Here is a 26,723-nt window from a genome sequence, read left to right as displayed (position 1 = left end):
TTATCTAGTTAAGTTCCTCATCCTTCTTGGTAACATCATTGTGCAGAGTAATTGAATTTCCTTTGTCTTCCCATTTGTCATGGGGTTTATGAGACACCCTTTCTTCCTGTCCCTGTGTTGCTGTGCATATGAACACTCTTAGCAAATAGTGCCCAGTGTGCCTCTGGCTCTGTATCCAAGGGTGGGAGCGTTGGTCAAAGATGTCCTGGTCTCCAGCTACCTGCTTCCTGGGGATCTCAATCTGCAAACTCCTGCTGCGGTCTAGAAGGAAAGCTGAGCTGCCAGACAAAGGGGTGGAAGCAGAGAGGAAAAAATGTAAGGTTCATGTACCAGGATCCCAGATCACCCCTTGAGGTGGTACAGGACTGAGATACAGAACTAGAATTGGCCTTTTCCAGTTATTTTTCCATCACTTGGGCTCGTGCAGACGGGGTTGGCACTCCTGATTGGCACCACACATCCCTGCTGTCACATGATAAGCGAGCAGGCAGGGGTGGCTCAGGAATGCCACAGGGAATGTGAGCTTGTGCTGCCCTTGGATGCAGACATTGAACACAGGCACTAACACCTCGTGGTTCCCAGTGCTGCAGGTCTGCTTCAGCCATAGGTACACTGGCCAAAAACCTGGCTGTTGGCAGCTCAGTCCCCGTTGTTGCCAGTGGTAAATGTAGTGTTTGCAAGGCTGGTCCTCGTTTACTGACAGTGGGGAAAATCTGTTGGCACAGTATGTGTGGAGTGCTCACACACAGGTGTGGGAACATTAACTTGCAGCCTCCCTTTTTCTAATTACAAATCACTGATGCATCTTCCCTGCTTTCTGTGACTGTTTTATTCTCTATTACAGCTACTTTGGAGGGGGAGGTTGTGACACTTCTGAAACTCAATGGGGTCTGCCAGAGTCAGGTCTGGGACGGGAAACCAGGACTAGAGGCTCTTGGAATGGTAAAGACAGCAGCATTTTCACCCAAAAAGTGAGCTCCTCTTTCAAAATGATCATTGAAAAGGAGCTGGTCTCTGCTTACCTGTGTGCTGTCCTTCAGATGAGCTGCTAATGCAGCATCCCTACATGGCTGCTCACAATCCCCATGATGGGGCTACTCTGTCTGTCTGTGGTATCCCAGTATTTTCACCCAATGCTGGTTGTGCAGTCCCAGTTTTGCCTGTCTCGGGTTTGCTTTCTCTGTCTCTATGCAAATGTCATACATCAGTATATAGCACTGCTGCCACCACAGCTCCTGGTTTATTAGAAATAAAATCCACTTTTCTGCATCACAGTTTTTCTGGGTACATCTGGTTATGATGAGGTCTCTGTGTTTGACTTTTGAAACATTAGATTTTCTAGTAACACAGAACAGTTTAAGGGAAAATAAGTACTTTTAGCTATGAATATTTATGGCTAGAGTTGAATTGTATTTTAGATTGCAAGTTATTATTGCCGGGAGAATAGTAGATAGAAAGTAACATTCAATTTATTTAACATATTTTCTCTTTTGTGCTTTGATCAGTGAACAAATTTATCTGAAATTTGTACAGTGTAAGTCTCAGTATTAAAATCTTACTAAAGTTACAGTCTTATTAAAGAAAACAAAGCTGGGAACAAAGCTGTCCATAATGCAAATAAGCCAGAAATATTTCTGCTCACAAAGAGTGAAAATATAGAGTTGACCCAAGATACTTTATAGACCAGATATTTTGATATGAACATAAACACAAATTATTCTCAATTTAAACATTCATGAGGTATAACCACAGCTGCTCAAGTGAAACTTCTACTTGTTAATCCTAAACAAAAGGAGCTGGTTGGAAAGATGTAAATATTTGCACTAGAGGTGAAACAAATCAAATCAAATACACGCCCATTTTAAGGGTCTGTGAGTGATTGTTTTTTCCAAATTTAATATTTGGAGAATAAGGATGACTGTGAAAACATTTTTGATTGAAAATATGGATGTGGAAAGAGGTGTGCTGGTAAAGATGCAGCTTGACATGCTCTGGAGCTGTATTGAGCAGCAGGAAATCCTGAAAACTTTCCCAAATTTTGATGTTTATCTTTTTCCTTTTTATCCCACATCTCTCTTTCTCCTGTAAGCCAGGTGAGTGTCCCATTCCTCAGCCTGCAGCACCAGCTCCAAACCTCTTTCTCCCCTTCTACTCTCTTCTCCCACTGACTTCTCAAATGTCTTGGCAGCTCCCCATAGTTGGGTAGGTACAGATAAGACTCTAAAGGCAGGTGATTTTTTTAGGTGCTCCAAGGTAAGACTCTAAAGATAGGTGATTTTTTTAGGTGCTCCAAGGAGCTATTTCCAAACTGAATAGAAGTGAATTTCATCAGAGCAGAAGGGAAAATGTCCTCAGTTGCACTTTGGAATAATTGCTCTACAAGAGAGTTGAGAACAGTTAAAAAACACAGAACTCTGGCCAATCACTCTGACAGTGATTGTGGGAACAGGCATTTGCTGGGAACGTGAACAAACTTAACTCTGTGTTTCTCTGCTTTACTCTGATGCTGGGGGGGGATGCTTTACTGAGCAGGTTAACAGGGTTATACCCATGCCCCTCCTTCATCCCACTGCAGTGGGTGTATTACCTGACCATCCCTCTCCCCTCATTTTGATAATGATTCTATTCTGCATTTCTCTGTGCACCCTTAAACAGCTTCCTGAGAAACTCTATATTGTGCATTGCAAGAAATAAGCTCAATTTCAAATAAATATGCAATATCCTCAGCTTTATCAGTCGTCACCACAACAAAACATCTTTCCCATCCTATCCTCTGATTCACTGTTTCACTGCAGTCCTACAGCTCCTCATTCTCCAGCACTCTGGTGCCAACTTCTAAGAAAGTCTGTTGGGCTCATCAAAGTCTTGCTGTGACTCATGGCCCCTTCTTAGAGAAAACAGCCTTTTTCTGTGAATGAAGACAACCAGTCTTCAAACCCCATGGTGCCTGCTGGAGAGATGGATATAAAAAAACAGGCAGACCCTGAGCCCTGCAGCCAATCTCCAAAGAAAATGATAAGCACAGGGGGATGAATTGTCACAAACAAGTGGAAGGGAGGTTTTGGTTAAAGAGAAAAGCTTTTGACTGATCTGTAGATGTGAAAATCAGACAGGAGCAGAAGGTGTTCTTTTTTTTTTTCCTTTTCCATTTTCTGGTGGTTTTTGTTACACACTGATGTTGCTAACACAACTGTCTTCTCTCTAGAAAACGTCTGCAAATCCTTTTGATGACATGATGTATGTAGAAACAGAGAAAGCAAATAGAATTATTATCACTGTGCCCTTATTTTGCCCACAGTTTCTGAAGACTTGTAGAATCCTTTGTACCTTTTATCCTACATCGTAAGCTGATATGGCAAAATCTTCCTCAAAGCTGAGAGCATTGAAAAGTCAGAGCTTTTGGGTTGGGATGGATTTCAATGGGGGGAAAACAAAGTCAGATTCTATGTTATTATTCTGTTATTCTATGATTCAGTCATGAGGAGCTGATTTTAATGGTGTATCAATGGAGTGAGACTGGCAGCATGGATTATTCTCTGTCTCCCAAATCCTATGAAAACTTATTAGGATACCAAGAAAAAATCTACAGGGGTGTTTTGTGAATGCCAGTGAGCTCCATATGATGAACACTACATTAAAAAACACTGAGGTATGCTGAGATAAACACTCTCCCCCATTGCCATTGTAATATATACAATAAGCAAGAGATATTGTCTTATATTCAATCAAAATCAGGGCCAGAGTCTTTATTCCTTCCAGACACAAGCTATAAACTCCTATTTCTGTTTTAATCTGATCAGCACCTCTGGCATTTAAGACTGGAGCTGTGAAGATAACGAACTGCTTCATTTTGCCCTGCTAAATGATATTTTTTTTTAAAAAAGCCTCAGAAAACAGAAACAAACAAAGCTAGATTTGGTCACTTACAAACACAACCTGGGTTTCTTTGCAGATGCAAACTGATTTATACCAGCTGTGCAAGTGGCCCTTCACTGAGGCTCACAAATGGTCCACAAATATGTATTTTTTTCATCCCAAAAGCCTATAGACTTGTGTTTACATGGTTTGCTAGATCAGCCTCCTTGGGAAGGGTGTTCACTTCTCTGGGCAAAAGAATTTAGCAGTCTGCCCCCCCTGCTGTGGTGGCATTGGTGACCAGCTTTAAAATCCCTGTACCATTTGGTTTCCCCAGTCCAGCTCAAGCCCAGAGGGAGGAGAGGTGTAAGTCTCAAAGTTCTGAGTCAGAAAACACCAACAGCGACATAAGGTGTTTTTCTGGACGGGTCACGAAAAATGTAATTTCATGCTTGTGTTGATGGTAAAGAGAAATTAATCTTATTCCAATTGCCAGTCTGAAGGAAGACCAAAAAAAGTGATTTATTTCAGGAATGTGAAACTCTGTAAGAATTCATGCTCTCTGTGTGGGAGCTGTACTAGTAATGCTGTTGGCAGTCTGCTTTTCAGTTGGACAGGACGACCAGAACATTGAAAATGTCAGGTGTCACAGATTTCATTACAGTTCTCCATGGCACTGCTAAGTTCATTCCCACCTAAAGGACTTTGTTGCTGTTTGGGTATTTTTAAAATTCAACACAAAATGCTTCACCTTCTCCTTCGACCTGTATGGAGCAGACACCAAGGATAACAGCACAGTCAGGAACACTTTGAAAGCTGCCAAGTGCTGTGACAAGGATGTTGCTGTTGCTGACAACCAGTGAGAAGCTGCTTTTTAATGGTTGAATGTTGGCATGTTTTGATGATGTGTCTTGGAATGAAGGCTTAATGTAGCTCATGGACTACCTGCTTATACTGAATGAAGGGAAGGATGAAGCAGAGTTGACTGCTGGAAACACTGGGGTTTGAGTCTCCAGTCTGCAAGATTTCACTGCAGTCCTTGGATGAATCCCTGAAGTTCTCAGGGCCTGAAACCTATTCCTAAAAAGGAGCACCCTCGCAGTGACAAAGATTTGGAGTGTGCTGGGTTGTTAGCAGTGTGCTAATGCTGCTGAATCTTGATAACAATGGCTACTACATCTGGATTATGTTCATGTAATGTTAGGGTGCTGGCGAGATCTAAATCTACCCTCTCTCAGTTTTAAGCCATCCCCCCTTGTCCTGTCACTCCATACCCTTGTAAAAAGTCCCTCTCCAACTCTCTTGGAACCCCTTTAGACACTGAAAGGGGTTCTGAGGTCTCCCTGGAGCCTTCTCCGGGCTGAACAATTCCAACTCTCTCAGCCTGTCAAAGAATGGTTATAGAGTTTAGCATGGGTCAGCTGAACCCACCAGGGACTGCAGCTACTAAAGAGAAAGAAAACACAATTATTAATTCTCGAAGGCAGACTTAGTGAAGGGAAGATAAGTGGGAAGAGTAAAAAACATTAAATGAAACAAACATTTCAGAGATGAGCAAAACATCATCACAGGTGTGGATACAACACCCACACATGCATACACTCACTACAAATGTTTGGTCTTTCTCTTCCTCTTTCTTGAAAGTCTTGGCTGGTTTGGCTGGTTTGTATCACCAGTGACATGATGTTTAACTACACTTGGCTGCTTCTCTGTTTAGATGAGACGTTAGGAAGAAATTCTTCCCTGTGCAGTTGGTGAGGCCATGGCACAGATTGCCCAGAGAAGCTGTGGCTGCCCCATCCTTGGAAGTGTTCAAGGCCAGGTTAGACAGGGATTGGAAGGTGTCCCTGCCCTTGTCCTTCCAACCCAAACCATTCCATAACTCTACAGTCCTTTCCCATTGGATTTTGGCTGAGTGAGCCCCAGACTGGGCTGGTAGTGGATGGAGGCTGGGCTGGCTGCTCTGTGCTCCCCTGGCATGATTTTGCTCCCAGAAAACAACCCCAGTAACCGTGGTTTGGCCACCCCGCAGCACTCAGGGCCATGCCTGTGTGCTTCTGGAATGGTTTTGCACTTGAGTGCCCAAAATCACTTTGTGTGATTTGTACTTTGTACTTGCCAGCCCACAGGAGACCTGGAATAACAACCGTGATGGGCTGCCTTATTGCTTAAATACCCTCATGAATATACTCCAACCTGATCTACAGTTCAAACAAATTCAATAAGGCAGAGCAGGATTTAAAGACATTTTAAATAAATTAACTTCTGGATGGATGTTTATTAAGTTTTATGAAGCCATTTACCAAAACGTAACATTTGTTTCAAAAGGTGCCTGAAATTTTCCCCTTGTGAACTATGGAAATTACTTCTATAATTGAAATGAGAAATAAGGCCCAAATGGAAAGCATTCCTCATTGCTGGAGGCACAGTCCTTATGCCTTTCTCAAAGGAAAAAGAAAGAATTATTTGACTCTCCATGGCTTTTGTTTCCCTTTGCATTGGTGGGGCCTGATGTGGTGCAGTGATGCCGGGTGGGAGGGTGGCTCGGGAGGAGTGAGGATCTCTGCCCAAACTTCCCAGGAGTTTGGCTTTTTCAAGGAGTCAGCCCTGAGCTGGAGAAGTCATGAGCAGAGGGCTTGAACAAGGTCTGGATTTCTGCATAAGCCATGGAGGCTCCGCTGGGAGCACCATGCCCAGCACAGAAACCTCCTGCAGCCAGAAAACAAGGACTCTGCCACGTGCTGGGGATTTTCATTGCTGAAGACATGAGCTGCAGCTCCTTAGGCAGCTAACTGAAAAACAAACCTTTTAGCACAGCAGACCACATGAAAGGATCCATAAAATAAATGATTTGTTTTTTTAGTACTTTATTATGTGGGGGCAATGGAGGCTTCTGTTCTTCTCATCTGGATGCAGCACCAAAAAGCCTTCAGAGAGGCAGTGCATTCAAGCTAGGTTTTAGAAGATGAATTTTTCCAGGCATGAATGATTCCAAATATTTAAATTTTATTTTGTTGCTGCTTTCCAAGCAAACTTTGCCTCTACCAGAAATAAAAAAAAAAAGGGTTGAATGGCTAAAAACTGTGATGATTTTACAGCTCAGCTGAGCTACTTCTCAGCAGAACATTAACCAGGAGCTGCAGGGAGGATGGAGGTGACTGATTTTTTCCTCATTTAGTGTGAGGAGACTTTAATATCGTGGGCAATAACCAAGTATTCTGTTCTGACAAAATTACCTCTGTGTCAGAAAAATGAGTGCCAGGGAGGAAGCAGATCATGCAAAAGATGGGAAGGTAGGAAGGGAAATCTTACTGTTAAGACAGAATAAACCTATTTCTTGTGGCTGTGCCCATCAGCTGAGCAGGAGAGCACAGATCCTTTGTTTTTTCCAGGTCTCAGGAAGGATTTTTTTGGGGCAAACATCACTGATGGGAGTCTCCTTCAAACCTAGCTAGTCTTTTCCTCCATTTGTTTGCCAGCCTGCAGACACAAGCAGCAGCTGATGTTTGGATGCTGTTTGTGCTGGATGGTGAGTGTGTGCAGGGATAGGACCACTCAGGGCCTTGCTGCAGTGGAGATGCAAAGTCCAGTTCAAGGCCACTGGGATTTCACCAGTTTAAACCCCAACCAGGGTGCCTCTAGTGGCAAGCAGGATGTATGATAAAGGCACACCTGCCACTTCAAGTACAAGCAGTCCAAGCCTTAAATCTGGATATTTATTTCATAGGATCAATGAATAACAAAATAAAATAAAATACCATACAGTACAAAGGCTATATCAGGAATTAACAATTTCATTACACTTTGATCAGTACATACAGTATCAATAATAGCATGTTACACTGAGTGTTTCCCATTGCTACACAAAAGGATTTCTCACCCTCTTCCTTCCCTTTGTCACAGAAAATATTACAAAAGAGACACTGACACACTTTAACATTCATTTTTTCCCCATTGAGCAACAGGCCACAGAAAATAAAGCATATCAACATTTTGTATCTCAGAAGAAAAAAAAAAGGTGCACTTTAAAAAATATTTGCCATAAATACAATATGTGCAGGACTATCAGGTGGCACAGCTGGGGAAGGACTCTGGGTCACAAAACCAGGACACAGCATCATGAAATTTTGGATCAGCAATTTCTGTTTTCATACTAAACAAATCCAGACTGAGAACAGGAGAACTGGTTGAGCTGGAATGTGAAGAACTGGACAGAGCTCTAGCAGATACAGCTTTGGTTAAACAGCTACCAAGCAACACAGCCAGGAGGACACCAGACTGACACTCATGGCATTGCACAGGGAAGCACCAGTGCTCCCATGCCCTGTGGACGTCTGTGCTCCCCGAGGGCAGGAGCGATGCAGCTGCACAGATGATGGGTTCAAACCTGCCACACAAGCTGTCTGCAGCAGCAGCACACCCTGGGGCTTATTTCACTGAATGCTGGATGCTATGAATTCAAAGGTCCTGCTATTGTCATGTTTGCAGCACGTGTCCTGCTAACCCTCCTCACCCATTTTCCACTCAGTTTTCTCCTGAAACTCTCGCTGAAGTGAGGTCTCATACATTTTGCAAAAAAGACAAGCTCAGCAGAGCATTCCAACACTGATGTACTGGGCCTGTGGAGAGAAAGTCCTGTCTGGGGGAAATTTCTGAATAGAAAAATGACTTTATAAACCTGATTTCACACTCTGCCAAATGGATGGCCTTGGCAAGACCACTGTGAAAAGAAACAAAACCTCAAAATAACATTTGAAGAGGTCACTTGATAGACTCTCTTCAGAGGGGAATTTCTCAAGACCCATCTGGCAGCACTTCACATCTGTGGGTTCAACAGATTTTATTCTTTTTTTAGTCAAAACAAGCAGTTCAAAACCTCAATAGGAAATTTGCATAGATGAACAGTGTGCCACCCCAATGCTCTCCTCTCTGCCTTGGTGAAGATTTCAACTCAGACAAGAACACAGTGGATGGGAGTTTGTGTTCTGTCTAATGGCAAAAGCCACTCACACCCCATTAGGTTTAAAGCTAAACCTTGTTGGGTTAGTAGTTTAATCACTGTTAAAAGGCATGTAAAGAACCATTTTTCTGGTACACATGGGGCAGTTTGTACCTTTTTCTTCTCTACAGTACTGTGCTTTCCTTTACAAAGAAATGGATGGGGCTCTGAGCAATCTGGTCTAGTGTTCCTACCCAAGGCAGGGGGGTGGATCTGGATGGTCTTTAAGGTCCCTTCTAACCCAAACCACTCTGTGATTCTGTGAAAACCATGGGGGTTTGCAGTGAGTTATCCTCACTTCTTTGAGCTCAAGGGAACCACATCTCTAGGTCAGAGATACCAAAACTAGGTGAGGAGGGGAGAGAGAATAAAATCAGCTGTGACTTACATTGCTCAGCTCAAGGTGGTCAGATTTGGCCAATGGAAGAGGTAGCTTTGAGCTGCAATCTCAGATTAAGGCCTTGGACCCAGCTCTGCTTTCCTGTTAAACTGAGGGACCAAAGCTGTAGAAGTCAGCAAACCACTTGGATAAATCCCCTAAATTCCCCCAGGTCTTCAACACTTGAGTGGCCCAACAATAGTGAGAGTTTAAGGTCTTATGATAAGTACATTTTTAATCCAGCTTTTTCCCATTGTCATGTCAAACCAAAAATAAACCTACCAGTTTCTCTGAGCTGTGATCAAGTATTCTGTAAGCTGCCAGTGTATCTTGGTAATGAAAATCAAAGCCAAGCATCATATGTGAAACAACAACTTTTGTTCAGTGTTTTCTAAGATAATCAAGCACATTTCAGCAGGTTGGTGTTGAACAAGTCTAGTAATAGAGTTTAATATATCAAAAGCAACTGAGACATGCAGGGTGTTAAATTGTAATGAAAGTCAAAGCAACACACAGTTCCAGCTTCTGTGGGAAGTTTCAGAAACCACCTCCCAGATGTTGACTCTGTTTAGAGGTGAAGTTAAAAAATCTGGGTTCTGTCCAGAAATATTTGAAGTGTCTTGCCTGGAAGGCCAACATTTTGTGACACTGGCTTCTCATCCTCTCAAGGAAGAATCTTCCCCTCTCCTGTTCACTGTACCAGGACTTTCCCACAAGGCAGTATGAACAGACCTAAAGATTCCTTTTCCAACCTGTCCAAACAATTTCTAACAAAGACACAGATAACATTTGCTGGTTTATCCCAGATTTCCTTTCAAAGAGATGTCTCTTTTTTGCCTTTTTTTTTTTTTTTAATTTATTTATTTGTGTCCCACTACCTGTTTTCCTTGTCAAAGAGGAGTCAATAGTCCATAAGGAACAAAAGTGCTTTATCAAATATAATCTCTGCCCTCTGTTTGGTACAACCAGGACAAGAAATCAAAAGAAGGTATGACAGAACAGAGCTTGCAGTTTGGTTGAATCAGAAGAAACTAAAGCCCCACTGATTTCTATTTTGAGCCCTTTCTTTTGGAGTGGTTCTGTACCAGGCATTAAAATCATCTCCCATCCCTGGCTGGTGTGGCTGGAGTCTGTTCATGGTCTACCATGGTAGCTCTGTACAACTGCCAGGCTATAAAATGCCTCAGAAGTAGTCAGTCATCACCAACAACTCACAGGAAATGCCCCATGGGTGTTTTCTCTATGTCCTGAGCCCAACAGGGCCTAAATCACAACTCCAGGGAGTTGGGCTCAATGATCCTTGTGCATCCCTTCCCACTTGACATGTTCTATGATTCTATGATACAACATCTGTAGGAGAAGTCACCAGCACCCAGTGATTCAGTAACTGGTCTCCATCATTTTGTGACAGTTCACTGGGGCCAGTTCCACACCTCCAGCACTGAGATTTCTGTTAGGTACCAGGGGTGATCGTTAGTTGAAGAGTGACATGGGATGGGCAAAGCCCAGAAAGCAGAATCGAGCCAAGTGACTCTTCTACTTTGTCATCATAAAGAGACAAGTCCTGCTCTCCTAATGAACTGTGGTGTGAAAGGGGCCACAAGGTCATCAACAGCAAAGGTTGCACAGGATGATAGGTTGGTTCCAGGTTTGTGCACATCTGGTGATGTGACAGCAGGGAAAGCCCTTCAACTTGTCCCAGAGCCCTGTGATTTCTGGTACTAAAGACTCTGGAGCAACATGCTGTATCACATAGTTAAAGGGCTATTAGAGGTGGAACCACATGGGAGAAAAGCTCATGCCACCTATCCTGAACTGAGAAATTTCTTGTTTCTCCAGCTTGTTAAAAAAGTTGTTTTAGAGTTAAGACTCCTCAGGTTAGACCTTCTTGTGTTCTCCATTTGCATTACCTGAAGATTCTGGGTACAGATCAGTGTGCCAACAGGTCTGGCAGTGAAAAGAAATAAAATAAAAGATAAAACAAGAAGCCTTGCTGCCTACAGCTGCTATAACCTATGAGACATCAGCTTTGTGAAAATGGTGAGGAAACGGGTAAAACTGGAATAAGAATGGGAAAAATCTGAAGGTCTCACAGAATTGGAGCAGATTGCTCTTACCTCAGCAGCCTGGAGCACTCATGACCTTGAAGTTTTCTCATCTCTTAATGCAGGTCAGCAAACTGTTCTCCACCATAAAAAATAGGATTTGACTGTATGGAAAGAATAAGATTTTCCATTTCTGTTCATTTTCAGCACTCCAGCTGGGCACAGCCTCTGCATTCTTGACTTTGCCAGAGACTCTGCTATTTATTGGTGTTGTGACACCAAAACCAGCAAGAGAGGGCGTTTGCTGTGCCAGGCACTATGGATGCCCTAAAGCCAAAGGTGCCCCCCATTCCCCCAGGCCACAGCCACCCCAGGTAAGGCATCATCTGTTCTTATTTGATTTCAAGGAGCCAGAGTGGCTCTCTTGAGCACCTTGGTCATATTACTCAAAGCGTAAATATATTTCTAAAGTAACCACCTGGCTCCCTGAGCTTTCACTCCTTGTCCATTGAACATCCCATAGATGAGCATGTCCATTCTCCAAAAACATCCCTCTCTGTTCAAGACTGCTTTCTCCTCATTGGGTTCTCTGCTCAGTGCCACCAAGAGATGTGATCTCAAACCCTTGGATGTGAACACGGCAACTCTGCACTGAGAAAAGGATGAAATGCAGTACGGTTTTGCCTAAGTTTAACATATTTTGGCTTCCCAGTTAACACCACATCTGGATTTATGCCAGACTGAAGTTACGATATGTGTAGACATTACTCACAAGAGGCAAGGCCAATGCTTTAAAATAACCTCAAAGTTACTGGCGGAACAAAGCCTATTTTTCCAACAAAAATGACTTTGCTAAACACACTTGTGTTACATGAATTTGGAGACCATGCACGAGAGTCACAGAGGCCTCTCTCAAGTTTTGACTCCACGATGAATTGCATTTCCCTTCCTCCTTTGGCTTCAGTATGTGGTCTCCCTTGTGACCTGGCTGGAAAATGTGTGGTTGCTGGAGATACTGTTGGATTTCCTGGTGAAGGCCAGTCGTTTCTTCTTCTTCCTCCATGGCAGGCACACGAGTGTGAGTGTAGAGAGGAAGATCTGACGGAAGTTTGCCGACACCAGGTTGTAGAGGATGGGGTTGATTGCTGAGCTGACGTAGAAGAGGACGTTTGTCAGCATGTAGAAGTAATGGTAGAAGTTGTAAAGGAAACTGGAAGAACAGATGAAAGATAAATTCTGAGTGTGGAGAGCTGAAAAAATTCAAAGGCACAAGGTAAAATGTGCACACGCGAGAAAAACATGAGCTGCTTTTCAGCCAACCTTTCTAGGCTGGGCACATGAGCTTACCAGTGGTGTATAAGCCACCAAAAAGCATCTATATCTTGAACTGGAACTGGTCAAGCATAGATCAAATGTGGCTATGAAGATATTACCCCAATCACTACTAGTTAAAAACTTACTGCCCTGGGGGCAGAGATGATATTTTCCTCATGTGTTCAATTTGTCTTTGAAAATAGACATTCTGGAAACTGAGCAGCCGGATGGAAATTTGTTTCTGTGTCACACATATACATTAGCCTGACTTTTTTGGCTGCAGTTCTGGTCTACAGAGCTTTTAGAAAAGCCAAACCCCCATGACAGATGCAGCTCTGTCCTCCCCCCCCCCCCCCCCAGCAGTGAAAGCAACATCAGCTCATCTGGTGGGTCCCTGTATTGGGATTTTTCTGTAACCTGGGATAGCAATCCCTGTTCTGGGGGCAAGTTGATGATAGCATGTTTTTGAAACACATCCTGACCACCACAATATAATGTTTTCAACCAGAACGGATTGAAAATGCTTAATTTCCTTTTTTTACTTTTGAAAATATCTTTCCTTGGGACAACTGAGATCAACAGCCCTGAGCTGGTAAAGCATTTACAAACAGAGTGGGTCTCATTTTCAGGAAGATGTTGCTCAGAATCATTTGTCTTGGTGGAAATTGCAGACCTCTGTGCTAGCCTGAGCAGTGTCTAACAGAAGATAAATAGACATATACTGGACTTCATCACCCATCCCTCCACATCCCCTTGGCACTGCTGGACTGCCATCCAGCTCTTACAAGCAGAGTTTCTCCATGTAGTTGTGAAGAATTAATATAGGAAAAATTTCTGTTCTTCAGGGGCAAGGCACATTCATTTTTAAATGAATATGTCAAGCTGCTGCAAACTCTCAGTTAACCACCAGACTGATAGTGCACCGTTCATAACATGCCTGCAAATTCAACGTTTTCCTAAAATTGCCCTTGGCTTTTAAAAAGAGAAAAAAATAAGATGGGAATGCAACCAGGATGCATAAATTCACACTAACTGCAGACAGACTTCTCTACCCCTCTTGCTCAAAGCAAATGCAGTCATTACATAATTGAACATTGCTTTAAGTGCTTTTCATATAGGAAAGCAAAGGAGAGACAACAGTTTGTCCCAGTATGGGCTTAGAGCTCTGTTTTCATCACTGAAGATAGATTTTGGATTTTACTATGGATGGATGTACAGTTCCATTCAGTAGACTGCTATATCCTAAATACCTATTTTTTGTTTTGGGAGTTTGTGAAATTTTGATGTCTCATAGTTGCTCTGCTTTTTAGTATTACAGAGTATTTTTCCTTTTCCTGTTCACTGCAGGAAACAGACCCGATCCCAGGGAGAACAGGGATGTAACACCATGGCAGAAGACACACAAGTGCATCCCATGGCATCTCAGGCTCCCCAGACAGCATTAGTGTTAAAGTGCATATTTAGAAAGAATAACCAGTTTGGTTGTTGGTTTGCTGAGGAACCTGGCCTGGTGCTGCAGAAAGGGAGCTTCTGGAGTGTCCTTGCACATCTGTGAACAGCACACGTGTGTTCAGCACAGGTGTGCACATATCCCAGAATTCTCTGACAATCTGGGCATTTTCTAATCAGCAGCATCTGCTGGTATTTAATTCTGATCCACTCCCTGCAAAACACAGTAAATAACCTGCCCCAGCCTCAGCAAGCAGCACAGTTATTCCTCCACCTGTGTGATCTCTCCTGTCACTGAGGAAATGTGGCCTCGTGGAGCTAAATCATGTGTTGATGGGAGGTGATCCATCTTAGGGCTGGGGATCGATATCTCCGGCACAGAGACAGAAATCCACTTGGGATGTATAAAACTCCCTGTCCAAATGTCACTTCATCAAGGGCTGTCAGAGGTGAACACCCCCGGCTGTGTCCAGCAGGGGTGAGCCTGTGGTTGCAGCCCACAGGAGGAGGAGGGGCTGATGATGAATTTTGGTTCAAGCTAATGATTCCTTCAGCCGTGTCTGGGGGATTGATGTGGTAAAACTAAGAGTCTTAATCTGGCTGGTAAACACTGAGAAATCCAAAAGAAAAAAAAACCAAAACAGCAATGAGGGGTTTGAGGCTTTAACCCCTGGCATGGAGAACGCCTTTGCTCCCAGATCCCCTCCTCCACCTCCACATCTGTGGGTGCCCCAGCAGCTCCAGCTCCAGCCTGACCCTCCCAACCCCGTCCTGGCATGGGGGGACCTTGTCCCCCACGTTGTGACTCACTCTGTCCAGTGGCTGGAGGGGACGTAGCAGAACATGAGGCGCCGTATGTGGTAAGGGAGCCAGCAGACCACGAAGGCGATCACCACAGCACCTGCAAGGTATGGAAAAAAAGCCCATTGCTTTGTGAGCAATTTATCATCAGGGTGAAAAAGGGCCCTGTCCGCGTGGGTTTTATTGCTGTAAACTGTTTTCCTAAAGCCCCAGTTGTTCTCCTGTTGCCGCTGTGCAAAGAATTTCATAACCCCGAGGGACAATCAGCCTGCAAAATCAAGCATAACAGGAGTAATAGAAAATAGCAAAAGCACTGGGGCAGCGGTGTGGTAAACGACGGAAGGTGCAGATGAAGGACTGGTTCAGATGCCTGGCTCAGGCACCAGCTTAAATGAAACCCTATTCACGTCTGTCCCCTGTGTTTCATGCCCTTGTAGCACTGGCTATCTTGTCCAAAGTACTCATAGAGACAGTTAGTGTGTGTTTTTCATCCAGGTAGACAGAGAGCCAGGGACATGATAATCCCATTAGCTTGTTACATGGAGCCACTGGCTGCAGTCCCCACGGTGCTGAGGATCATTAAACAGCCTCAGGAGCTCTTTCTGGTGGCAGGGCTCGTCCTTTTGTTCTATGTTTGTGCAATACCTGAGATTACAACATGTTTTGGGTCTGGATTTTGCCATAATAAAAATGATTCATTAAAGGGTAAGCAGAGAAAGACACTGGTTTTTTTCCTTTCCAGATTCTAGCTGAGGGATGTCAAAGAATGCAAACAAAATGCAACAAATCTGAAGGGTAAAAGTGCTGTTGATAGAGTGTTTTTGTCAGTCTGGATTAAAAAGGAGACATATCATACAATCAAGAGAAAGATTTGTTTCCTTTTTTAATATACACTTCAACCTCTGTATGGAACAACAGGATCCTGGCTGAATCCTAGCAGGAAATAAAGAAATTTCAGTTAAAACATAACACAATAAAAGGCAAGAAGAAAATATAATAATTAAGGTAATTTTTTATCCCAAATTTGCTCTACGGACAACAAGGGCTGCATAACTCTTGTCCTCTTTGTGACCTGTAATGGCCTGGGAAGCAGCAAAGCTCTCCTGCAGAGTGAGGTACCACGAGTGCAATGTGGATTTGGCACGTGGAGCCAAAGGCTGCTTTTCCTTCTGCCTTGGGATTCAAAATATTTATGTGGATATGTCAGCAACCCAGACTCTGTCATCCCTCAGGGACTGTGCTGTAGCTCATGGAGAAGGTGTACAGAAGGTGTGCTTCCCTCAAAGAGTGCAGTCCAGGAGGAACAAGTCAGGCTGTGGTCACATCTCCCCATCAGCCAAGAGACAAAGGGGAGGCTTTAGTAGCGGAGTGGGGAGGGAAGAGTCTGTGCCCTATTTTTGTGGGTGTCATCATTAGTCGAGTCACTGCCTAATTTGTACAGAAATTAAATAATTCCTGGTGCCCAGCTCCATAATCACAGCCCTACTTCAATGCCATGTGCTCCCTCTCTTATTAAACACATAACTTACAAAGGAGAGGGTTCTATTCCTTTAGCACCAGCCTGCATGATGCATGACAGCATCTTCCAAGCATGCTGCAAAAGCCATTTATTCAATAAAGATTTAGGCAACTGAAGGGACATGTTTTGGAAAGAAGGGTCTGGTTTTATTCTCTTGTCCAAGTGAATGTGTTTTTTCAAACTGAGTATTTTTGGCTGCTCTATGGCCATAGTGATCACAGATGTAATTCATCATCAGACAGCCTGCAGCCCCTCAGATGGCATCAAGTGAATGAATTTGATCTGTGTCTGATCCTTCCCTGAGGAGCTTTGATGGAACTGACTGGGAGAGGCCCTACATGATGTGTGGCACAGGAGAGGTGAGAAGATCCACTGGGAAGCTCAATGGGAGCGTGGATGCTTGCCTTGCTCTTTCACACTTCTGAGCACCTGCTTTTGACCACCTCCAGAAATTAATTTCTCTATTGGATAGACCTTTGTTTTGCCCTGGATGGAGCAGTCCCACCATGATTCTCCAGGAGGTCCCTTCCAGAGGCCACAGGAGAAGCAACACTCTCCAGCCTCTCCTCCTCCACCATCAGCCTCGGGACAACAGGAACGAGCCAACATCACAGCTCCAGCCCATCTGGTTTCCCTGCACAGGATTAGCTGCATTTTCAGGCTGTGAAAGCAGCTTCCCAAATGGCTCCAAACACAAGTTCATTCAGGCACATCATAATTTTTGCAAAAATCTCCATGCACTGGCACTCTCAGCTGCTCACCCCTGCGTGCAGCTCTTTAAGAACGGCAGGATACGGATTCTTTCTACAGCCAGTTTTAAGAATCTCACACATCTGCCTCTTAAATTTACCAACACGTTAAATGAAAGTGGTTTTGTCCTGGTTAACGATCTCTGCTTCTGTTGCTCAGGCAATGCTGTGCCAAATAATACGAAGGCAGGGATCTATAGCAGCAAAAACACATATTGAGAGAACTATCTGCTTAACCTCAGCAATTAAGTAATCTGTGGTAATTCTGTAATATCACATCCAATCACTCTGCAATTAAAATTCTATTAAACATGTAGCAAAGTGCACTGGAGACACTTAAGGTCTGATTTGGAAGTTCCCAGCTGGGTAACACACTTGCAGTTTTGTGCCACGCAGATTAGGAGAACCTGACCTGTATTTGTTGCCCTTAATCTTTATGTTTCCATATTATCATACAAGGGATCAAGCAGAATTAGGGTGGCAATCCTGCCCCCTTGGGTTCCCTCCCCAGGGAGGAGTGTGAAATGTGGGAATGTGTTAGCTTTAATCTAATACAGAATAAAAGTGTCCTTTTCTCCCACATACCTGGGGCCTTTTGCTGCTGTTTTGTTCCTCCCTGAGCACATACCTATCAATATGGAAGAGCTGTAAGACAAATGCTGGGCAAAGTGGCTGCCAAAATTAATTTTTATTATTGTTATCAGCCCCTTGGATGTGTTCTCTATCATCAAAAGCTTGACACAGGGTTTTTTTGGTGGAGTAAAATGGATCAGGTCAGCCTGCTGGAACTGAGCACTGCAGGGGGAGAATTCAACCCCGTGTGTGATGAGGTGACTGTCTAGGATGGTGTTTGTGAGGTCGGAGATCTCCTGCCTTTATTTTTTGAACTAAAAAAAAACCAAGACCCATCCCTCACTGCTAGTTAATTCAATGAGGTTTTAATAGGAGCAGAGCTGCTCCATGAACTTCTGATACTTCCCATATTTGAGCAAATGAGGTGCCAAACCTCAGAGCTGGGGAGTGGAGAGAGGGCCCCAGGAAGGTGACTCTAGTGTGCTGTGGGTGCCAGGGAATGATCCTTCCACCAATATATTTTCATTTCCCTTTTAAATCAAACTACCAATTTAAATGTGTATTAAACCCTGGATTATTGCATCCTGTGACTTTCTATTTTGCCTTATAATTCTCTGCCTGTTTGAACTGCATCCCAAGGAAGAAGGGGAGAGGAAGGAGGAGCAGCAAGGGGCAAGCTCTGGCTTGTTTATCCTGCAGGAAGTCCTGCAGAAGGAACCATCAATTATGAGTGACATCTTCTTCATTGAGCAAAAGAAAATTTAAACTGTGCCAGTTTTGATTTTCAGACTAAACTGGATGTGGAAGTAATCCTGGAAGTTAAATTGTATTAGTTCACACTGAGTATTTTATTTTACCCTGTGTGTATCCTGGGAGACAGCCCTTCTCCAGGACCAATGTCTCAGAACACCCACGCTGGGTCAGCATGAGCAGGGGGCAATTTATCATGTGTAAGAAAACCACAGCAAGTGCTTGGTGGATGGTTTGTCTGAGCACAGGAGTGATGCTCAGGAGGGATTTTCATCCCCCTGTCCCTTCTCTGGGGCCATCTGAGGCTCGGAGTGACTCAGAGCACTGGGACACTGGTGGGTACGGTGCCGCTCCTGCTGACTCACACGGGACCCCAGGGATCTGCTGCAGTACAAAAAAGCACTTGGCTGGTGTTTTCCTCCTCACTTCATCTCTTCTATCCCCTCTGGGTTGTGCTGAGTCACAGTCCTGTGCCTCCACGGTGGCCCTCAGTGAGGGTATCCCTCTGTCCCCTTCTCCTGTCTCTCCAGGAGAGGCAGAAAACAGTTGTTGCTCCTTCTTACAACCAGCTCTGCTGTTCCTAAGGCCTCGAGAGAAGTTCAGATCCATCTTTCTTTGATGGTTTTGTTTAGATTATTTCGGCCAATTTACTTATTTTTCTCTGCATTTCACAGGGAGCTGAGACACACAGGGATGGGGAACAGCACCGTGGAATTCCTGGGCAAGGGCAGGAGCTGTTTTGGGATGTACTGACCCAGCTGAACAACAGCTCTCAGCCTTTTCTGTCTTTCAGCTCATCAGGGCCATGTGCCTCCAACACTGCCCAAGGGACACACACACACCAGCTGGTACTAATAAGGTGTATGACAGGTTATGGAGGCTCATGTCAGGGTAATCCTGATTTTTGGAGAAACAATCCTTTTATACTCCAAGCTCCCAGTTTTTTTATACTTATTTAGTCAATGCCATTACAAGAGAACCTCCCTCAAAGTGCTGTTTGATTTGAGAGATGGTTAAAACTGGGTCACGTGTAGACACAGCTGGCACTGCCAAGTTAAACCTCAAGGCACTGTTTATGTTAACATGATGTTCTTCTACCTGACAGGCTGTAGGCAATATTTATATCAGGGCCCCAAAGCGGGGACTGCAGAGGCTGCAAGGGTAGGTATGAGCCCAGTAAAATTAAAACCAATTATGTTGGTATTTGGGTCATCAGGCTCTGAAATAAAGGATTTCCATAAAAGTTGATATTATTGGCAGAGATTGGGAATCACCAGAATGCACCATGAGTGCTCAGGAGAGCAAAGAAAAAGAATCTGGAAATAGCAATGAGCCTGGGGAACCCTCAGCTCCTTTAGACACCACTGAAAACACACATCATTTGTTGGATACAATCCCCCAGCGCTTTGGAATATATTATTGATAAGTGTAAACATTAGATTTGATTCTTTAATTTCCATTTCCAGCATATTTCCTACTTTTTTTTCTTCTGTTGGTGGATTGTCTCTTTTTTGGATTGATGGGTAGACGATGCTATCTTGCTTGAAAGGAGCCATGTTCCCCTAAGTACTTCTTTACTAGTGAAAGTGAGACAGCACACTTAATGGAAAAAACTTTTGGCGTGCAAAATCAACACATTTTACTCAGACTATATTCTCCAGTCCTGATTTTCAATGGTTTCAGATGACAGATTTGAAAACAGATGTGAATCCCTGCCCCAGCTCATGCTGCTGGTTAAATCGTGCCCTGGCACCACTTTCATCCATCAGGAGCAAGGCAGAAAATACTGGTTAGAACTGGCCCAAGAACAGGCTCCGGAAAGCAGCACATCTGCTGTCCCAGTGCAAACTGGGGTCTCTTCCCAAGTTTCCTTCTAAGACAATTACTTTTTTGAAAATTAAAGAAGAAGTTTCCTGATTTAATTTAAACTTCATTCATGCCATTCCCCCTGGGAATGTCTGGATGTTTGGAGGAGAAGGAAGAAGGAAGGAAGAAAATTTCCCCTTTGGAAGATAGGTAAGGGCTCCTGTCTTCTCCTCACCAGGTTCAAGGCCCTTTCTTTTTTGGTAAGATCAGGTATAACCCCAACTGACTTCCTCTGCAGCCCCTTTCTTCTTTCCCTGCCAGTTTTAAGTTTCATATCTCCTTCATTCCTCCCAAAGGGTCCCTGGAGCTGTGTTCAGTGTGTGCTTCTACACTGGCTAACAGTCCTGGCCAGACCTTATGTTTAAAAACACATTAGTTAACTTTTCAAACACTCACATACATTGTCAAGGTTTAACACCTGGAAAATCTGCTTGCAGGGCATGACTGGTCTTGGAAATGTCTGCAGAGATGGAGCCACAAAAGCCTGCATCACAGCAGGAAAGCTGTGACAGCCCAAGCTGTGGTGCCAGCAAAGGGAGAGGGGAAAAAAAGAGTCTCCCTGCCCCCCCTTTTTTTGCTCCTTGGATGGTGTTTATAGAGCGCTCCAGTTCTTCTTCTTATGTCACTTGGCAGGCTGTAAAGTAAACCTACAAGTATAAACATCTCCGGGAAATATATACAACTGTTAAATAGGTAATTTATCCTCCCAAATTTTAGTGTGACGCTTCAGCTGTAAAACTCAGCTTCCACTCATGCTTAATGCCACGGGGGTTTTGCTGAACTCCACTTGGAGTTGCTCAGATCTTTTATTAGAGATACAAACTACCGTGAATTTTGTTCCTTTCTTGCAAAAGATATTATTCATGAACAAATAAATTTGTTTCCCTTAGAATATAGGAATTATGAAACACATCTATTTGAGGATTTTTAGACTGGTGGTGTTCTGTGTATTGTGGCTGCAAAGTATGAGCTATTTACTATTCCTGTTTGTAGGATGCTTATACTAAATCTCATGGTAATATTCTTCTGAAATGGATAACTCAGACTTGCAGCATCAGTGAGGAGAAAGGAATGAATTCTTCAAAGTATTTGCTCAGAAGGGGAATTATTAATGCACAAATTAATGAAATACATGGATACATCATTAATTCTTGGCCTTTGTCTTGTATTACTTGAAGAGATGCAGAGACCCCAAAATCATCATTTAAAAATTCATAGATGTTCAGTAAAAAAACGTGGTTTGACTTCATCTGCTGAAAAGCATTTTACTGAGGCATCACCCAGCCAGCTGTGGGAGACTGAAGGATATTCTTTTAATTGGTTAAACCTCTAAGTGCTTTATAATTGCTTTCACTAAGCAGCTTCTGTAACAGAGCAAATGTTACCTGGAACTGATTACATTTTAATAGGCTTAGCCAGTGTCCATCCAGGGACATGTAAAGCCTCCCCTTCATGTCCATCAATTTGTCTCAACGTCGTTATCAGAGCTCAGCTGTGCCATTCAATAACTCCTTCCCTCCATCCATGTGGGAACTGATCTGACAGGCACCTGGGAGGTGCTGAGGGCTGCTGGGAGGAGAACGGGCTCCAGGCAGGTGTGTTGGTGGGGATATAAATCCATGTCATAAAACTGACCCCTTTCAAGAAGATACTTTGGCTGAACAGCACTTCCATCCTGAGCCAACCTCAAATACACCTTGATTTTTGAGCAGCTGTTTGGAATGTGATAAGGTGCAGAAGGTTTATATGGCTTTCTATGTCTTCATGTGGAATGCAATGGCCTGAGAGAGTAAATGAGGTTTTATCCACTAAAGGCTGCTTGTTGGATGGAATTCCTCTACTGTAAGGAACAGCTAAGAAAATAGGGGTTGTTCTGCCTGGAGAAGAGAAGGCTTCAGGAAGACCTTTTTGTAGCCTTCCAGTACCTGAAGGGGCTCTGAGAAGGCTGGAGAAGAATTTTGGACAAGGGCATGGAGTGACAGGACAAGGGGGAATGGCTTCAAACTGGAAGAGGAAAGGGTTAGACCAGAAGAAATTCTTCCCTGTGAGGGTGGTGAGGCCCTGGCACAGGTTGCCTGGAGAAGCTGTGGATGCCCCATCCTTGGAAGTGTTCAAAGCCAGATTGGATGGGGCCCTGAGCAACTTGGTCTAATGGAAGGCGTCCCTGCCCGTAGCAGGGTATTGTAATAAGATGGTCTTTAAGGTCCCTTCCAACCCAAACCATTCTGTGATTCTATGATTGCTCTGTTGTGGGTGTGTGCCTGTGAGTGTTTAAGAATTATTTAGAATTTTATCAAATTATTGGCATATCAGGCTACGCAAACAGAGAATATTCAACTTTCTGTGAAGCATCACACAGCTCTGAGACACTCAGCATCCCAGGACTGTAATATAGCCAAGGAATAATAATACAAATTGGAGGTGGTTTATAGCTGGAGAAATGGAAGGAATTGGATGGAGGAAGGAAAGTGTGAAATCTCTTGGTGTGAGGTATTTTTAACAGCAGAACTGGCTGCCCTGTTATCTCCATAAAAGAGCTGGGAAGCTGCCAGTGCCTGCAACTCACTGAATTTGGATCCTCACACCTGATGAACACTGACAGCAGAGAGGGAATTACAATCAGGAATCACATACTTACTGAATTAATGAGGTGGCTTCCAGGCAACAGGGCTGACACATGACCACTCTCATCCTCACCCTGATCCCGATCACCCTCATTATTTTATAGATGATTAAAGTCAGAAAGAGCCAAGAAAATACAGAAATGCTACCAAAGAGGAGGACAATGATGTTGTGGATGTTTCGAATGAAGCTGTTAGCCTGATCACCTTCAGGTCCTGTTTCAGTGTAAACAAATACCTACTCTCAGTATGTTTGGAGCAAGGAAGTTTTTTTCTGCTCTGATCTCATCCAACAGCTCTGCACACCATGAGCTGCAAAAATTTCTTTTTTAAGCACTAGTTTTACAAATTCGGAAACATTTCACATTAACCCAAAGTCAGCCTCTTTGTTCTTCAAGCCAAAGTTCACTTTTGGAAATGGAAAATACTTTGACCCCCGTGAAGCTCTGATTTCGTGCCAACAGTTTTAATAGTGGGGACAAGCGTCATTTTTCTTTTCCCATCCTCTTCCATAAATCAGCCTAGATCCTGTACATGGCTTTGGCTGCCATGGATGCCTGGATAAATCATGAGCATCCTTGTGTATTTTTTGCTACTTTTCTGACAGCTCACAAGCCTGGGTTATTAAAAAAAAAAAAGTCATGAGGAAGGGATGACAAAAGTAAATGTGAATCAAGCACCTCCAGTAATCAAGTGCATCTGAAGAATGAGATGCAGCAGGATTTCACTCACATTTGGATAAAAAAAGCCTTTCTGCAGAGTGGAATGAATCACAGACAAAACTGAGCAAGGGTTTTTTCATCTGCTGGATCTTCCTCAGCACAGAAAAGCAACAAGCAGCACCCTCTCATTGTCTTCCTAGCAGGGAGGGGAGCTCAATCCTGCTGCCAGGCTGGCCCTGCAGAGATGCAAAGATGCATGGAATATCTGGGCATCACTGCCTGGGGGCCCCATGGTACAACCTTTTGCACCATTTCAGGTTTCTCACTTTTGCCACCTGTTCTCAGCTTTTGCAGTACACAACAAAAGCAAAAATTTGTCTGAAGAAGAAGAAGAGGAAAAAGAAAATTACACTCATTGATCAGAAAGAGAAGAGCTGTTTTTCAGTGCCTTGGAGGAGACGTGGACCTGTGGGCAAGGGATGCACTTCCACCACTGCCAAGCAATGCCAGGTGTAAGTTTAGGCTTCTCTCTTATTATTCATGAAGAGCTCTCTCTTCTTGATGATCAAAGAGTATACAATGCTAAAAGGAGAGAGAGGTGTGAGGTGTTGTAGCAAAGTGAGAAAAGGCAGCTTCTCACTTAATGGCAGCAGGCAGAAGTGTTAAGAAACAGAAAAGGATAGCATGGAGTTGAGTTCTTGCAGGCTCTGAGCCAAAGCAAGGCTCCCTCCTCAACCCCCTGTGGATAACAGTTCACTGAGGTGCAGAGACAGTAAATAAACACGGTCCAACAAGATAATTATGGGGAATTTAATGATCCCTTTTCTCAGTAGGTGTTTCCCAGTGCAGTGTTTGAAGCTGGGATGCATGTGGTGGCTCATCTATGGTATGGGCATAAAGCGCTGTATGGGCTGCATCCCTTGTGAAAAACTGCTGGAAAAATCTCATGAAGGTTCTTGTTGCCTTCTCTAGGGATTTCTCTCCTTGTAGGAAATATGGCCCTGGGCAAAGCACTTCAGCTACCAAGATGCCCCACCCCTGGAAGTGTTCAAGGCCAGGTTAGATGGGGCTCTGAGCAATCTGGTCTAAGTGGAAGGTGTCCCTGCCCATGGCAGGTGGTTTGGAACTAAGTGATTTTTATGATCCCTTCCAAACCAAACCATTCTAAACACCAGCCAGAAAGCTTTCTGCTAACAAACTCTCACCATATAATATTTAAAACCAGTACAGACATACTTTGTTAGCTATTTTGGGTACTACTTTAGAACAGCTTTTGCTTTATCATCTATAAGTTTAAGCTACCAGATTCTTTGGTCTTTTCCTCAGCTTATTTAGTTGAGCTGTCTAGTATTTTGCAAAACAGCTCAATTCCTGAGTGCAGAATCTTTTATTTAAGCTCTGCCTGAACCAAAGCTCTGCAGAAAAACAACAGGAGTGAAGTGATTACATGCAAGGCTTAAGTTGCTATTGACCAGATCATTAAAATGCTGGGTTTGCTTTTTCAGAGAGTCTCTGCACGCGAACAGGTCTGTTCTTTGCCTTTGCTTATCAAGAAGCGAAGGCAAAAAGAAAGGGACGTTTTGAGGGAAAGCATTCACCGATTTCAGCTTGTTCCTGTCCGAATCACACTCGCTCAGACCCCCCTGGCCCAGCCCCTCGCCCAAAGGAGCCCGTACTTACGCAGGACCCTCACGCCGTGTTTCAAGGCCTGCACGCGGCTGGGCTCCATGGACATGCTGAGCATCGTCTGCTGCCCGCCGATGGTGCACACCTGGTTCTCCTGGGCCGCCTGCTTGAACATGACAATGAGCTGGTTGGCGATGACGGTGTTGAGCACGGAGATGACGACCATGGGGAACACGAAGGAGATGAAGGTGTTGACCTGCAGGGGAGAGACGCGGCACTGTCAGGGGATGAGAAGGATCAGCGGGACAGGAGGTGGTATCAGTTCCTGGCCTGGATCAGGAACAGTGTGGCCAGCGGGACCAGGGAAGTGATTCTTCCCCTGTACTCAGTGCAGGTGAGGCCACACCTTGAGTGCCATGTCCAGTTCTGGGGCCCTCAGTTCAGGAAGGACATTGAGGGGCTGGAGCAGGTCCAGAGAAGAGCAACAAGGCTGGTGAAAGGACTCGAGTACAAGTCCTATGAGGAGAGGCTGAGGGAGCTGGGGTTGTTTAGCCTGGAGAAGAGGAGGCTCAGGGGAGACCTCATCACTCTCTACAACTCCCTGGCAGGAGGGTGTAGCCAGGTGAGGGTCAGCCTCTTCTCCCAGGAACCAGCAGTAGAACAAGAGGGCACGATCTTAAGCTCTGACAGGGCAAGTTTAGGTTGGATATCAGGAAGAAATTATTTACAAAGAGAGTAATCAGACATTGGAATGGGCTGCTCAGGGAGGTGGTGAATTCACCAGCCCTGGAGGTGTTTCAAGTAAGACTGGATGTGGCATCAGTGCCATGGTCTGGGAACCACAGCGGGGTTGGATCAAGGGTTGGACTTGATGATCTCAGAGGTCTTTTCCAACCCAGCTGATTCTGTGATTCTATGGTTCTAGTGTTTTAATTTCTCAAAGCAATGGAGGAACAGCCTGCAGTGGAAATCTTTCCCTTCCTCTTACTCAGCTGGTTTTGGCTTTTGAGGGTTTATTGTGCAGAGGGAAAACTCAAACATCACTGACGCATGTTCTTTCATGTGGGTCAACACTCAAAAAAGGCAAATTCATTCACATACAATTACATTCTTTTCCCTTTTCAGCACAGTTCATTGCCTGAAATGTCTCAACTGAAACATGCCATTGATCTTCCCATCTCACAAACAGCAGGATGCTGCTTAGCTTTCATCATGTGTAGCATGACTTCTAAATAACAGTGTGTTATTGTCTTTTTTGCTGCATTATGAGCACTCCTTGTGATCTTCTTAACTTTCATTTTTTTTGTGTTCTGTCCTTTCCTTGTAGATTTAATGACAGCATTTTGTTATCTCGTAACTAAGTTATCCAATAAACCTTGTTCCTTAGAGGATTAAAATTGATCAGAATAAACAAGTGGAAGTTGTAATGGTTTTAGTACAAATTATTTGATTACTACGGTTTTGATAAAATTAAATGGAGGATCAAATTAAACAGTGATTGAATCAAGTAGAAGT

General features: G+C 43.9%; 1 protein-coding gene across 1 annotated transcript in view; it reads right to left on the bottom strand.

The window, feature by feature from the left end:
- Nucleotides 1-7,540: 7,540 nt before the first annotated feature.
- Nucleotides 7,541-26,723, bottom strand: part of NTSR1 (neurotensin receptor 1) — a 56,282-nt gene continuing 37,099 nt past the window's right edge. Inside the window, exons 2-4 of the mRNA XM_051803142.1 lie at nt 25,263-25,464; nt 14,852-14,942; nt 7,541-12,488 (exon numbers count right to left, since the gene is read on the bottom strand). Of these exons, the coding sequence (XP_051659102.1) occupies nt 12,239-12,488; nt 14,852-14,942; nt 25,263-25,464 (543 nt within the window). The 3' untranslated portion in view covers nt 7,541-12,238. The remainder of the gene's footprint in view (nt 12,489-14,851; nt 14,943-25,262; nt 25,465-26,723) is intronic.

Source organism: Manacus candei, unplaced genomic scaffold, assembly GCF_025592945.1.
Source record: "Manacus candei isolate 608988 ecotype Guabito, Panama unplaced genomic scaffold, ASM2559294v1 h1tg000057l, whole genome shotgun sequence".
In the NCBI taxonomy this organism is placed as follows: domain Eukaryota; kingdom Metazoa; phylum Chordata; class Aves; order Passeriformes; family Pipridae; genus Manacus; species Manacus candei.
This window is presented reverse-complemented; position numbering and strand designations above follow the sequence as displayed.